The sequence below is a fragment of the Festucalex cinctus genome, chromosome 3, assembly GCF_051991245.1.
Source record: "Festucalex cinctus isolate MCC-2025b chromosome 3, RoL_Fcin_1.0, whole genome shotgun sequence".
In the NCBI taxonomy this organism is placed as follows: Eukaryota; Metazoa; Chordata; class Actinopteri; order Syngnathiformes; family Syngnathidae; genus Festucalex; species Festucalex cinctus.
The window spans coordinates 28,078,524-28,093,725 of NC_135413.1; the positions used below are offsets into that span (position 1 = coordinate 28,078,524).

Below are 15,202 nucleotides of genomic sequence, written 5' to 3' on the forward strand. Positions count from 1 at the left end.
AGAGTTTCTGCATTTTCAGCGAATGCTTTATGACGCAAAAAAATGACGCAAAAAAAAATGACTGAGCACCGACTAAAGTCGGTTTACGGCCGTCGATTCAGGTTTGTACAGACTGTGCTTCCCAGTCCATGTATTTTTATGATGCTTCACATCATAAAGCCCTTGCCGAAAATGCGTAAACACTCGCTTGAAAGTTGGGCATCCGTCAATAACGGGCTGAAATAATGATAGTTTTGCCCGGCTCTGTTTGTTTCCATATGGTGGAGTAAGGCTTCTCTCAAGGCTTTGGCTCTCCCTGCTCAGACCTTATAAGGAGGCCTGCTGATCAACAGAGTGGGACATTTGATCCAAGGAGACAAATGGAGAGCACTTAGGCTGGAAACAGTGGGCAGGCAGGCAGTCTGGTCGAGGGGGCGCGTGCTGGGTGGTGGGGGGTTACAGCTATCATGGTTAACCATCCTGGAGATATCGCTCACACGTCTTCAGGCGCTTTTCCAATGACTTAAATGTGTGGAAGAGTTCAAAATGGCTTTTTGTCACGCAGCGTTAATATTGAATGAAACAAAATCTGTGCTGCTAACATGCAAGTTCAGCATCCTCCCAGAATATTGAAATCTGACAGTCCACAGAGAAAAGCGGCAGGTGTTCACCGTCTTCGCCGAAACTTGTCACATCAGAAAGATAAATGCGGCAAATATGTTCATTCCCCCAAAAAGCTGTTGACAGCAGAAGTGACGTTCCAGGTTGGGAAAACAGCTGGGCCGAGTCTCTCCTTCGGCCGTCACTCAAAGAGCTGAGTAAACCACATGACACGGACACTCCAACGGCTGTCGTGCACCAGTGGTGGGCAGTAGCCAAATGCAAATATTGCAATTAAAGACCTTGCAAACCGATTTTAGAGATTTGACCGCAAGGAAAAACTGTTTGCGACCATTAGAACTGTTGGCGAACGTTGACAACCGTAAACAAATTCAACATCTGTTACTACCCTCGTAAATTTAAAGGATGAAGGAGAGGAGTTGAAACAGGACTAATACTTTTATCAGAATATATTTTGGCACATGTAATCTGTACTTTTGCTTAAGTCAAGACAAATGTGTGTACTTTTGCCCCCTCTGCCAATCACCATCCCAGACAGTCGACTGTTATCTCTGCCCTTGCCACATCAATGAGTTCTTTGACAGGCATCGCGTGATCGCAGGGTAGACTGACAAAACCTTACGTGAAAGATTTTTTTCTCTTCCGACATCAATTTGCGAGAAGTCCTCTGCTTTACCTTTTTTCTCTCTGCGCTATTTTCTTGGCCTGCCGTTCAACCCGAGGGGTGCAGGCTCATGCCAAGTGTAGGAGGGGAGGTTAAGACAATTAGCTTTGCTGACTCGTCGGAGTGACCTCACGCTCTTATCAGCGAGCATCTTTTGATCTCTCGCTTGGAAGCCCGCCACGGGTTCCGCACCACTTGAGCCGAGGGGGGTGTGAATCGCAACGATACAGACACGGTGTTAAGTGAGTGACGGGGTTGTGCTGCAGCTGTGTGGCCGGCGGGCAGGTGCGCCGACCCCAACACTTCAGGAAGAGTCCAAGCTGAGGCCTGCTCGTTTCTTGTAAAAGACTGCAGGTGTAGCAGCGGATGGCATGCAGACTTATATTCACACCTAAGGACAATTTAGGATCTTCAATGACCCTCGTTTCCAGAGTAGCCAGAGAAAACGCCCATTGTTCTTTGGTCCCTTCCGGTGTTACTCATTTTCTCTGGCACTCTATCTCTCCAACTCAACTTAACTACTAGCCAAGACAAATGGTTGCCCCATATGGTCTAGGTTCTGTTCTAGGTTTTTTCCTTAGAGTTTTCCCTTGCTTCCGTTGCCATGTGTGGTTCTTGAACTGCTCAGTGTGTGAAGTGTCTTGAGATCAGAGGTGGCAAACTCAGGTCTGGGAAGTAAAAACCCTGCCACAGTTTGGCTTTAACCACAGGTACCTCTACCTTGACTTTGCCAGGGTTTTTAATTTCTGGACCTAGATTTGCCACCTCTGCTTGAGAATGAATTCAAACTATACTAACCACATCACCATACTTCCCATTTATGGATTTTTGTTAAGTTTTGCTCACACTTGCAATTATCACTCCCGCGTTGAATCCGTGCAGCGTCCGGATGCGGTGAATTACACCAGGACAGGCCCCTCGGCAAACAGGGTACAGACGCTTGGCTGGCAGAGTCTCATTCATCTTGCCATTCCGAGGACGCTGACAGCTGGTCTTGGTGACAGGACAATGGCCGCAAGAAGAGGTCCAGCAGAGAGAGACGCCGGCCAAAGGCCTCCTCTGCTCCGGGACGGGGTTAAAGTCTTAATCTCTATTCTCTAAGGCATTCGGATTAGCCAGGCAAAGTTAATACTTACACCTTCATTTTAAGGACCAGAGGAAGGCCAGCAATCCCTCCCCATCACTCCCCTACTCTGTTTGCAAACATCAAACTGCCCTCCCCTGTCTTCAGTGGCCATTTGTCATAACAGACAAAATATTTCAAATCTGTTTTTGTTTGACTTTGCTCATGTGACTTTCTTGTAACTGCTAAAAGGTTTAGTTTTATCGCACATATTTTAAATAGTACATTCTAACAGAAATAGTCTTAAAAAAAAAAAAAATAGTCAACGCAACAGTTTCCGTTAGTCTATAAGTTTTGTCAACTTATTTGAATGGTGTTGAACCAACAAATACCAATTCATGAAATTACTTTGGATGAAATCGCTTTTCCTCGTCAGTAAAAGATTATCAAGTACGGCTTACTCCAAAAAAAATGTGTTGCGACTTTTCCACTTTGAAGTAGGCTAAGCTGTTTTAGCTTTGAGGTACCGTATATGCTAGGCTACTTTAGCTTCTTGTCTTAAAGCTTTGTCACGTAACTTTCTCGGAACAAATAGTCAAATTGCAGTTGTATTTAAAAGGTTTCTATTAATTGGTATTTGTAGCTTGAAAAAAAAAAGTAAGTTATCAAGCTAGGTTTATGAAGTTCTGCCAACTTAAATTTTGTTTTCAGCCGACCAACAGGGAATTTTGAGTGTACATGACGTACTAAATCAAGTTGATGTAATTACCATCATTATTATTTAATCGCAACTCGTAAAATAGTGAATAAATTAATTGCATTTTTGAAACTTGCATTTATGTATGAAATCAAGTGGCGTTAACAGATCCTCCGAGTTGAGTTTTTACAGTGTCTCTGAAGAATACATGCAACCTTGTTACTAAAGCCTTTTCAGCCTTCACGGAAGAGAAAAAATAAATGATTCAGCAAAAATCAAAGCAAATTGGTTAACTGGATTTGTTCCGCTGCGCTTTGCTTAATGCACAATTAACCCAAGCCTCGATGGAGTTATAACTGGCCTCGGTTTGCTGTGAACATATTGTAAACAAAGGTTTTTTTGTTGTTGTTTTTGGCCTCAGCTCAGCAGCATCAAAATATTCAATTGCACTTGGGGCTGCTGCTAATCCTCCTCAGAGGTCCCTTGTCAAGCGGGGACGTATTTGAGGGCAGCTGGGTAATAAATCCAAGAGCTGGCTATTTTCAAGCCTTTTAAAAGGTTGTGACGGGACTCGATGACGGAAACTGGATGGTAGACAACAATAGCAAAGCAAAGAAAAACAGATTTTTATTTTTTTTACTTGAATTGAGGTTATCAAATAGGGTTTGTTTATAATATTTTAATATGACTTTATTAACTGGGAAAAAAAAATGCGGCACAGAGAGCGTCTAGGAAAATAATGAAAAAATTAGAGTGATTGGATTCCTCTCCAGTCTTGACCGTACTAACATCAACACCATATCTCATTGTACAACAGCTCGATCCTCCCTCCAAACCGCCGCAATATTTCACCGGCAACACTTTCATGTGTGCTGCGCCCCGTCGACGGGTATCAGCGGAATGCGCGGAATGGCTGAGTGGTCTGTTATGAGCATTTGTAATCCCACCGAGGACAGATGAGTCACGCTGTCTCTTTTCTCAGGTGATATAAAGAGCCATTCATTCTCACGGCGGCTGAGAGGAAGAGTGTCGAGGTGTGGACGCGCCATAATGTACGTGATCCAAGTGTGAGCCAAGTTCATCTTACAAAGGTCATCTAATTTACCAAACAAACCGTAATCTTTTTTTTTGGACACCCTTCTGTTGAGGTAGAGGAAAAAATCACCACCACACCCATTAACAGAAGACCCAGAGGTGTAGATTGAGAAGGAGTTCATGGGTATACATCCTGTATTTGTATAGTGCATTTTCCTGAGTGAAAACGGAAGACCCTGTCTTTAAAGCGAAAATATTTTCAAATATTTATTTTGGTTCAATTTTTAGTTAACTGATGAATGTTATTATTATTATTATTATTATTATTGTTATTATTATTGCCAACAATGTGCAGAATATTAATTTAATAATATAGGTATAGGTACAGTTTTTTTTTTTTTGTTTTTTTTTTTTTTTAATACACGAGTGCTGTTGTCATTTTCAACTGTGCACAAGGTACAAGTTTTAATTAACTATTGCAGAATACATTTTAATAAAATCACTAATTTTAATTTAAGCACAGCGTTGATGTGCCAACTGTTTCATTGGCTTATAACCTTTGGCTCTTATTTTTTCTTTTTCTTTTTTTTTTTATAAGGCCTACAATTGGAGAGCTGAGTATTTTTTTTAAGGTGCTACTTGATGTTAAAAAAAAAAAAAAACAGTTTGAGAACCACATCAGTAACTGATTCAAGTTCATAAAAAAAGCGGATCCATGTCAGCGTTCCCTTGATCACCTTGCATGACTTCATTGTTGTGATTAGTTTTAAGTAACAGTTACACGCACAATGACTTTGCCAAAAAAAGGTCACAGGCATGTTTGAGCCTTGTTAGCGGGAAAAAGAAAAATAATGAAAGCCTTCAATTCCCAAGGGTTCTCGTTGGTCGTCTCCGCTCGTAATCTGCGTGTGACAATCTAAACCGACGCACGAAATCAACAGGCCGACCTCCGACCCCCTCTGGTCCGCCGCGGCCTCTCGACCCCGTCGCCGAAGCCAATTGGGGTTTGCTTACCCGACGTCCGCAAGGTCAGAGCGGGGCCGATGTACCTGTGAAACAGGGGTCACGCAAAGGATGGCTTTTCTTTTCAAAGCTTGATAACATTTGGCTTTTATTAGCGCGCTGAGGGTCGGGTCACTGTTACGCCGGAAACTCGGTCTCGCTCCAACGGGTCGGGACAGTGCGGTCGCCGAGGGGCGGAAAGAGGGGGAAAACGTTGCTATCTGATCGCATGTTTTGGGACGACGTTAGCTTGTTGCAAAGTGGAGCCGACTGATCTTCAAGTGCCGCCAGCTGTGTTGCGTTCGAGACGTCGCGTTCGTTTTGTACGCTAATCAACAACTGTGTGTGCGTGTGTTATGCAAGTCTCCGGCACTGTGTGGCACAGCAGTTTTCACTCACAGTAGAGAGTCTGATGACTGATGGGAAATGCAGCATGTAAACAAATGCTATTTTTTTTACCTTTGCTCGACCACACTAGCCACCAATGCTGACACGGCTGAAAAACTGACTACACAAAAATAGTATGTGAAAGTAGTATGACAAAATCCTGGTAATTGTCATGTTTATGGAAAGGCAAACGCGTTTGCTGTGTCGCCAAACAAGTTGGGTTTATTTCATGTCTTAAATTTATGTTTCTGAAATACTTCACAATGTGCACATATTCTGTTTAATTTTAGAATGAGTTTGAGTTTGATTTATTAAAATGGACAGTGTGCAGTAACATTAAAAAGGTGGCTGCACCACAATTACTAAAAGAAACATACATTGACAGCTAAATGCAGCTTCACCATGTTTGCTTTGAAAACCGGCTAAACTAAAGGAGACGAAAAATACAACGGAACACTGCAACAAAGTGGAGACTTCAGCGTCAAGGCCAAAGAATACACTGACAAGAGTAAGCTAACATTAGCATATATTGTGTAGTATCATACTGTGGCGTCCAGAAGTACGACATAATATAGACGCTACCACTTTGCAAGCAGAGTTTGATTCTTGCATTATCTTCCCGTGAAGCTCGCCAAAAGGAAAGTGTTGACAACTTGTTGGAACTCAAGTCAAGTGGGAATGTCATTTTGTGGGATGCCGCGTTCCCACCGCCACATGTTGTTCCCTTTAACATCTTTCTCGCATTTGCGCTGTGATTTCATCGCTGTTTCGCTGCCGAATTCTTCACGGTTTGTCAATATTGAATTTCACATCTCACAAGGCCCATCATCACCACGGGCCACATATCAATATGCAACGTCGTGTCCAAGGATCGAACGTTTCCGGATCAGTTTTTGCAAACATCGTTTGATTGCATTGTGTATCCTGAGAAGTTGTGAGGACTTCTTTTGCTGGCCAAAAGAAAAACACCACCAATTTACTTCCAGTGGCTTTAGGCTGATTTAGGAGCCATCGGTGCTATTTGGTCAAGACTTTTGGGAATGTTAGCACAAACACGGCTCACGGAGCGTTTATAAGACGTTTGATATCCCCAGATTATCCCTGAACTCTGCGTTACCTGCACTTGCTAAGCTATACTTGGCCGGCTGGGGTTGACACCGAGATCAGGTCATATAACACATTTTTCTGGCCCCAATTTTATTATTTTTCCAGATTAGAGAGGGATTAGATTCTTTTTTTTTGTAACTCTTCATTTTGACTATAAATGGCAGATAAGGTTTCCATTCAGAATTTCATTTGAAGCCGCTGAAACGAACCCAAAAATTTACAAGGGAGCTTTTGGAATGCAATCACAATGTAGTCGCATCTTACAAGTTCTCAATTGGCTGAATCATTCCCACATATGTTATTGTGATTTTTATTCTCTTTTCTCTCACACTTTTTTTGCCACCTAACAACTCCCACATAATACTTCCAATTTACATTGTTCAAATTTAAACTAAATTTAAACTTCAAAAGTTGACGCCTCCCGGGGTATATATATCGTCTGATTCCTCATTACTTACAGTATTTGCACAATTGAACATTTATCAACTTTCCCCATTCATTTTCAATGGGACAGTTATTGAACTTTTTATAAGTATCACTTTCATACATATAACTTATCATCATTACCAGGTGTCTGATACTGCTCGGTGGCACAGTTGGTAAAGCGCATTGTCCAGTAACCAGGAGGTTATTATTTCATAATTTATCTCTCAATGTGCTTTCAGCATCCCCACGCAATTTCTCCAGAAATTACACTTAGTCTAGTTATGATGAAGTTCCTGGTTTGGTTTTGTGCAGACCTCAAATTCAAAATCAAAATTCAGGACTCAAAAACCTGATATTACTGATATTACAAATATTTTATACTCCATTAATATACTTATGACCTTATAGACCACTCCTCCGGCCTGACGTAACCGAAGTTAATTCATTTATGGTTCTGGTTCTGTTTAGCGAGTTAATTTTCTCTCCAGAGTCCAGACACTGATTAACTTATCAGCTATTTTTCCTTTCAAAGTTGGACGTCTCCACTTTAATGTGTTTCCAGCCAGATGTCTGTGAAAAAACTTAAATCCAGCGTTAAAATCGCTAGCCGTTTCAAATATCTTAGGTTAGCTTAGCAATGGCATGGCTTCTCTGTTATACTCTCATAAGAAGGATACTTGTCAGAAATGTAGTTTATTTGCCGCCACGGAGGCGATGATTACTAAGGAGCGACTCCACAACTTGTTTTGGGTGCACTAGTAGCCAGCCGAAGCTCGTTGCTAGCTAGCTGCTGCGGCATCATAACTTAGTACAGAGCTGCCCTCGACCTACGATTATCCGAAGGCGGGTGACGTGAGCGATGCAGCCCAGCGAAGCTTTTTAGGAGAGTCTCAGCAGTTCTTCTTATACTTTCTTTTGGAAGTTTTGCTGTTCAATGCGTTTTGATGGACACGCAAAATGCTAATTTTGCCTCACAAACTGCGATTCAAAACCACTTTGAGCTTCGGTCTGCTATCATGGAGGACAACAGAAATCGGGGTGTTTACTGTTGAGAAGGTGGAATTCTGAGGTAAAATGATGGATTATTTGATCATCGATTAGTTGTCTATTAATCATTGCTGTGCATTGGCAAATGCACAGTAGTTGTACGGAACGCTCTTGAAGCGGCGAGTGAAAGTGGAGGCAAATCACAAGACGAGCAGAGGTTGAGAATCCTCTGTGGCATGTCCAAGCTTTACTGCTTTACAGCAACGTCTCACTCTTATCGTTGACAAAGCTGCATTCCTGTCAGGGGCAGAGCGAGTTTCATTTTTTTTCTCCCCCTTCCAAGTCTTCGTTCATAAGATTTACAATTGCGCTGACAATCTGTTATTTGTAGGCGGGCGTCTTCCCATTTGGAGTTGGGAGCAGGCCAAACATTGGCTGTTCTACTTGATGCTGGCAAAAGCACAAGCCGTATTGTTTTGGAGTATGTTCATGCTCCACATTTCTGGTTTTTGAAATGAGACTGAAGGCTGCAAACGAAAAAAATTCAAAAGAATCCCAGAAGTTGTGGAGTAGAATACTAAAAAGGCCAACACAAGATCTTAATTTAGCTTAATTTTAGTTTGTTCAGTTTTCGTCATTTTGGATGTTATTCTAGTCGAGACTGAGGGCATCATGGAAACAGTGCACTGCAACAAAGTGGAGACTGTGGACCCTAATTCTGAAATATCCTAACCTAAGGCACAACAACAGGGAATGTTTACATGCACTTTTTTTTTTTCTATCCATATTTTGGACTTTATTATAGATCAGTGGTTTTCAACCTTTTTCCAGTACCCCGTGTGAAACATTTTTTTTTCAGACATGTACCCCTGAACCAGCGCAAAGCATTTCTGGTTGAAGGGAAAAAATAAAAATAAAACCAAGTGCTGTGCCATCATTGTCTGATTTATTAGTTAACTTTGGAACTCTCTTGAACTATTTGGAAATAAAACTAACTAACTAACTAACGTAATTAATTAATTAAGATCAGACTAAGTGCGATTTCTGGAGAAATTGTGTTGGAATGCTGAAAGCTGAATGCTAAGACCAATTGTGCCACCGAGCAGTATCAGACACCTGGTAATGATGATAAGTTATATGTTTGGAAGTGGGCGTGGAAAGTGATACTTAAAAATGTTCACTGTCTGTCCCATTGAAAATGAATGGGGAAAAGTTTATATTAAATGTTAAATTGTACAAATACTGTAAGTAATGTGGAATCAGACGATATATACCCCGAGAGGCGTCAATTTTTGAAGCGATTTGAAATTTGAACAATGTAAATTGGAAGTATTATGTGGGAGTTGTTGCACGGCAAAAAAAGTGTGGCGAATAAAAAAAATCACAATAACGTGGGAATGCTTCAGCATAAATAAATCAAGTTTAAAGCGTCATCTTTTGGGATCATAGTAAAGCTCTGTTCTCAAGAAGAAATAATTAACTGAATTTTCATGTTTCAACTGAGTTTTCAAGTGATTGACAGGTGATTCTAGGTGGCATATGACAAGTTGGGTCAAAGCATGGGGGGAATGTTGGGTTTTTAGGACACTGAAATTCAATTACCTACTGAATATAAAATTCATTTTATGAAAATGCAAACTTTAACCTTTGTCTTGCTGCTCTGAGTCTCCTCACGGCTCGAATCTATCATCTCAGAAGTAAATAGATGATGCGTCCCCGTTCTTGTTCCAACTGATACGTTTAATGGAGCATGTTTTTCACAGTTTCCTGCGATACTTTTTAGGCATTCGTCCTTCTTCCTTTGTCCAAAAGTAGATTTTGGCAACTGCTGCTATTAGCAGGGTGCTACAAAAACGTTTCAAATGAGTGTCACGGACAAACCAAGAGGATTGTTGGTCTGTGCTGACTTGGATTTGTGTTCCAGCAGAGATAAGACCTTCCCTACATGAGGCCATGCGAAGGTCTCGGTGATAAAACATTTATGAGGCACAGCTGGTTTTTTAAGCCAAGTTTAATGAGAATATTCCACATCTGAGACTCGAGCGCGGACACTTCATTAGGTACACCTGCGCGATCTAATGAGGTCCGACACCACGAGAGCTCGGGCAGATCTGCAAACTGCAAACGGAAAAAAAAAAGAAAATGACTCCTTTCCTTTTTGGCTCATCGTTTTGTTTTGTTTTCTGGGGAAGTTATTGCTGTTTATGTAGATGCAATCAGCTGACGCCGCACCCATGAGGCCGTCTCCCCTCAAACAGCGAATCATCACAAGCTTATCACCAGCAAACCTCAAACGTATCACTTTCAGGCTCGGTCAGATTCAGATCATTTTTTTTGAAGTAAGCTTGTTTTTATGTCAACATCAAACAAACAAAAAGCTGCATCAGACAACTGAGACGATTGAAAGCGCCAATTGCAGTGACCCAGACAGGAAACAGACATTTAGCCTTCACAAAGCAGTGTAGCAATGATAGGAGCTGCGTAACAAGACCATTTGAACTTAAATCTGATAAACACAGTATTGTTTGTTGCCATTAACACTTTAATAACTCATTCAAATCGAGCAGAGGAGACATCATAACTCCTCAGCAGTAATATTTGTTGTTTTGTGCAGAGGCTAAAGAATATATGCTTGTGAGTGTTATTATATATCTATCTGCATGTGTTGCTGCATTGTTTTGGTTTTAAAAATCTGTTGCTAAAGGGCTATTACACCACCACAACATGCTATTTATTAGCACTATATGGTATGACCCATTATGTGCTAGCATTGGCTTTAAGCTAGCAAACTTAAAGAGGGAGTCAACCCAATTTTTATTTGTATTTTTTTGACTGGAAATAAGACAATGCAAATGCTATCCATCCATTTTCTCGACCGCTTATTCCTTACAAGGGTCGTGGGGGGTGCTGGAGCCTATCCCAGCTGGCTTTGGGCAGTAGGCGGGGTACATCCTGGACTGGACAGGTCTATATATATATATATATATATATATATATATATATATATATATATATATATATATATATATATATATATATATATATATATATATATATATATATATATATATATAAACTTTAACCTGTAAAACAAAAATATAAAATAAGTTGTGCTGACACACAAACAAAAGCCCTACACCACCGAGTGAATGCTCCCTGTGCACACTCTGCCAATAATGAGAGCGCCACTGCCCCCTAATGTAGTGGAGGTGCAATTGCACTTTATTCTAGGACAGTAAAAAAAAAATCAAAATAAAAAAATAAAAAAGCATGTTCCCCGAGGTCAAACGCGCCTCCCTTGATGGAGCCTCGCGCCCCTCTGGGGGGGCCCGCTCCACTATTTGAGAAGCACTGTATTAGTGGAATATGAGTTAAGCAGCACAAATAGCCACACAGAGTTTGCGTGACGCAAATAAGGTTTTTGGAAAGCATGTATAAACCTGCCGCAACCTCGATCCCGGGATCATGACAGCAGTGCATGGCACGGTGCACGTCGCTCTCTAGCGGGGAGTCATTTTCCGATAATTTTTACGTGCCAGATGCATAATGTACGCCCACGCCAACCTCTGAAAATATATTTCTAAAAAACGATTGCACCAATAATTTGTACTTTAAAGCCCCAGTGTGTAGCTCACGACCGCCATCTATCGGTCAAACAAGATAATGCAATGATTTTAAGCACACGAACTACGGGGTCCCAGAGAGACCCTACTTCAACAGCCTACCACCAATTTCACCGGAACAGAACGCAAACAACTTCTGGTATCCCTCGAGTGATGACGTAAGTGAATTGCATTTGTTAGACATACTGTACAGATCCCTAATAATTGTGATTTAGTCATTTAATTTCAGAATTAATATTTTTGTCGGCATTGTTTGGAAATACTGTACGTCAGCTAATGATAATGGCTATCTATGTTCATATTTGTTAGTGCAACTAAACTATGCAACAGAGAATACACAGTTATGTTATACGTTTTATAGACATGTGGACCATCTCAAAGGGGGCGAGAGAGACGACGAGGAAGAGAACGCGGTGCCTCGTAACGTACAATTATGTCATCATGGAAAAATAATTCCATTCGAGCATGCATGTGAAAGGCTCAAAACATACCTTTGCTTGGAATATGTGGTATTTAGATTACATCGTTTGCTGATATATTTAGTATATCGTACAAAAATAATGGTGTTAACTGAACTACACACCTGCAACTCAGACTCGTAATTCCCCCCGTGTCTTGTTGCTACTAACCACTCAGAAAAGTGCTGCTTACAAAAACATTTGAAACCCTTTACTCAGATATCGATTTGTCACCACGTTGAACAATTTTACCTAATAAATATCACTAAGCAACTTAATTAGTTTTGATTGAAGATACAACAGCTTCCTTGTACTTCGATGTGCAGGAATTTACATGGCTTTCACAAATAGTCTTGCTCATGTAATAATGTACTTCATTGGCTCAGTGACTTTCAGTTCATTGTTTGGTACCTCATCTGACATACAATTGTTACCTTCTTGCAGAGACTCGTACAGGAAATGACCATGGAGGAACATGAAGATATCCAAGTCCAGCTGATAGACTGACACCAAGAAATACTTTTTGACACATTGCTGACACATCAGCACCACCATGATTTCCTGTACCTGGATCCCACATCAGCACCACCATGATTTCCTGTACCTGGATCCCAGACTGCAGCACCTTGGTGACTTGTGGCAAATAAGTGACACTTTCCCAGATCCTTGAGGACAATTACAAAGGTTTTTTACCTGGCATATAATTAGTCCATGTCTGACACTTGTAGTTTGTATAACTTTTATATTGTTGTTGTGTGTTAATTTGTACATTTTGAATAACTAAAAAAATACTATTTCCTTTGGCGTCAACATGCAGTGTTCATTCGACACCTAACCTAACACTATTTTACATGACCAGAAATGTAAAACATCAAAAGCCTGGAGAATTATTATAAATGCTTGCAATGACAAGGAATTCTTCATTGGCCAATGAATGTAAGGTACAGTACATGAAAATGAATGAATAAAATAAAAGTCTACATGAAATGAACATATTAACTAAAAAAAAAAAAAAATGCTGTTAGAATATAATGAGCTACATGAATTGCAGTTGTTCCAGAATTTTACCAATACGCTGTGCATTTCAAAATATGGAAAATAGACATACAGGTTTGGGCCAAAAGTAGTGTTACAGAGCAGGTATGTGTTGTACACAGCTAAAATATCTGATTAACTCAATACCATGATGTTTTTTGTTTTTTTTGTGTGTGTGTGTGTGTGCTGACATTGCCCCCCATTAACATTGCAACATTCCTCAAACTCTCCCGAACACAGTATGATCTGTAACACTACTTTTCGCCTACTCTATGATGTTATTGGGGCAAAATTAAGGAAGGCTTGTCCATTGATTGTGTGAACAGACTGCAGTAAAAATGAAGTCACTTCAATGTTTGCTGGTTTTATTAAGTTTGACATGCTCCTTGACTGCACAAGTACATGTTATGGAGTGAGGGCATGTTCCCACCAACGATGATATCATATTCTTCAAAGGCTTGCTGAGGAAAGTGAGGGAGGAGTCACTCCATGGCTTCAGACACCTGGTCAGCAGGTCCTGTGTAAAACAAGTGGTGCTTGTACATGTGACCATTCCGTATTGCTTCACACAAAAAGTTCATGTAGTGTGCAATGCCGTCCATATGTAAATGACATACCAAGACGTCGGCTGACTTCAGTTTGTTGCAGCTCAGATATGGTAGGTGGAGATACTGGTGGTACAACACCGAAGCCTTCTGGGGTCCTCCATTCAAGTGTCCTCATTCGGGGCATTCCAATTTGGCTGCTGACTCTCCCCTTGATATTTTTTTTTCTTGCAGGTCGGTGATGTATTTAAACGGTGCATGAATGCTTGTATACATCAGAATATGGTTCTGGAACCCCTCAAGTTTGGCTGTTGATCTAGTGTGACACAAACAAAAACACAATTATAAAATAAAATAGAATAATTGATGATACTACTATATGTCACCAACTTTCCAACAAAGCCCCCAAAATAGAGGTAAGATCTTTAGTTTTTGGGCCCAAAATATTGTATTAGCTAGATAAAAGTAACTTGACTGCATACTGCATAGAATATGCAAAGGCTGCTTGCTTGTCGAATTTCCGTGGAAAACGTGGCAGCCTGTAAATTCTTGTGCACCCAATTACACAATGGACCAGTACACACTTGAGTGAGAGAGTTCAGACTCTAGCAGTGCTTACGGTACAGCCAGCATTTAAGTCCAGAAAGTTATTCCCTGCCGAAAATTTATTTCGAGAACACTATTTTCACCAACCACAACGAAAATAATTTTCAACTCCTCCACTAATACACTATGCTTTAGATTCTCCATTGAAGTTATGGGCAAATATACCTCCGAAATCACAGTTACATAACATTACACAATGACTTGCGCATTTACTCTAAATATAACGTGCCAGCGGGAATCTTTTTTTTTTTTCAAAGCAAGTAGCTACATAACGAAATCGTTCGAGTGGTGCGGAGTTGCTAATCAACAGATACAGTGATCGTAAAACAAAGGTACGAACATCGTATTAATTAGTACGGAGTATACTTTTTCTCTCGCTCTCAAAACGTAAACACAAATGTACTCTTACTTACCGGTCAAGTAGAAAGCAGTCGAAGGCACCGGCACGTCCCAAACCTAGTCTGTTCCTAATTTCTCTCCATCTGGCAAATGCGGCTACAATATAAACTCTTGTTTTGTCGCGCTGAAATAAAATAAATTCCCAAAGTAAGTGTGATGCTTGATAATGCTCTCTTCGGGGACCGGAAACTCTTCTTCTTCGTGGACATGCGGTCGCCATACAAACCGGAAGTGCGTTCCAAAAACGCGTTAAGAAATGGAGCGCTGAAATTTGTCTTTGACGGCACCCGTAGCAGAAAGATGGCGGCGAAACATGGCAGACACTAGCAGGCGAGGCGCGGACATGTAAGATAATTTGCGATTTCTAGACTAACCGTTATATTTTAAAAAAGTACGTTTATGCGATACAACATATCTTTTTACATACTACTAACACAAACAATTGTTTTTTTTTTCGAATGATTTATTATTTCACCACTAGATGCCACTGTATAATACTGAGTGTACCTTTATGAATGAATGACGTTGTTGTCGTCCTATCTCCTCTGTACAGCTTAATGGCGCTATA

General features: G+C 40.7%; 1 protein-coding gene and 1 long non-coding RNA gene across 3 annotated transcripts in view; one reads left to right on the forward strand and one right to left on the reverse strand.

Moving 5' to 3' along the window:
• Positions 1-15,202, forward strand: part of LOC144016342 (uncharacterized) — an 87,472-nt gene that overhangs the window by 47,097 nt on the left and 25,173 nt on the right. For both annotated transcript variants that reach the window (XM_077517343.1, XM_077517342.1), the window contains exon 2: positions 4,007-4,076. In XM_077517343.1, coding sequence (XP_077373469.1) covers positions 4,007-4,076 — 70 coding nt within the window. The remainder of the gene's footprint in view (positions 1-4,006; positions 4,077-15,202) is intronic.
• LOC144016759 (uncharacterized) lies at positions 13,433-15,116 on the reverse strand. Its single transcript, XR_013282995.1, has 3 exons — positions 14,649-15,116; positions 13,702-13,945; positions 13,433-13,601 (listed from the first exon to the last, which is right to left on the reverse strand). It is a non-coding gene; the product is annotated as an uncharacterized LOC144016759 (long non-coding RNA).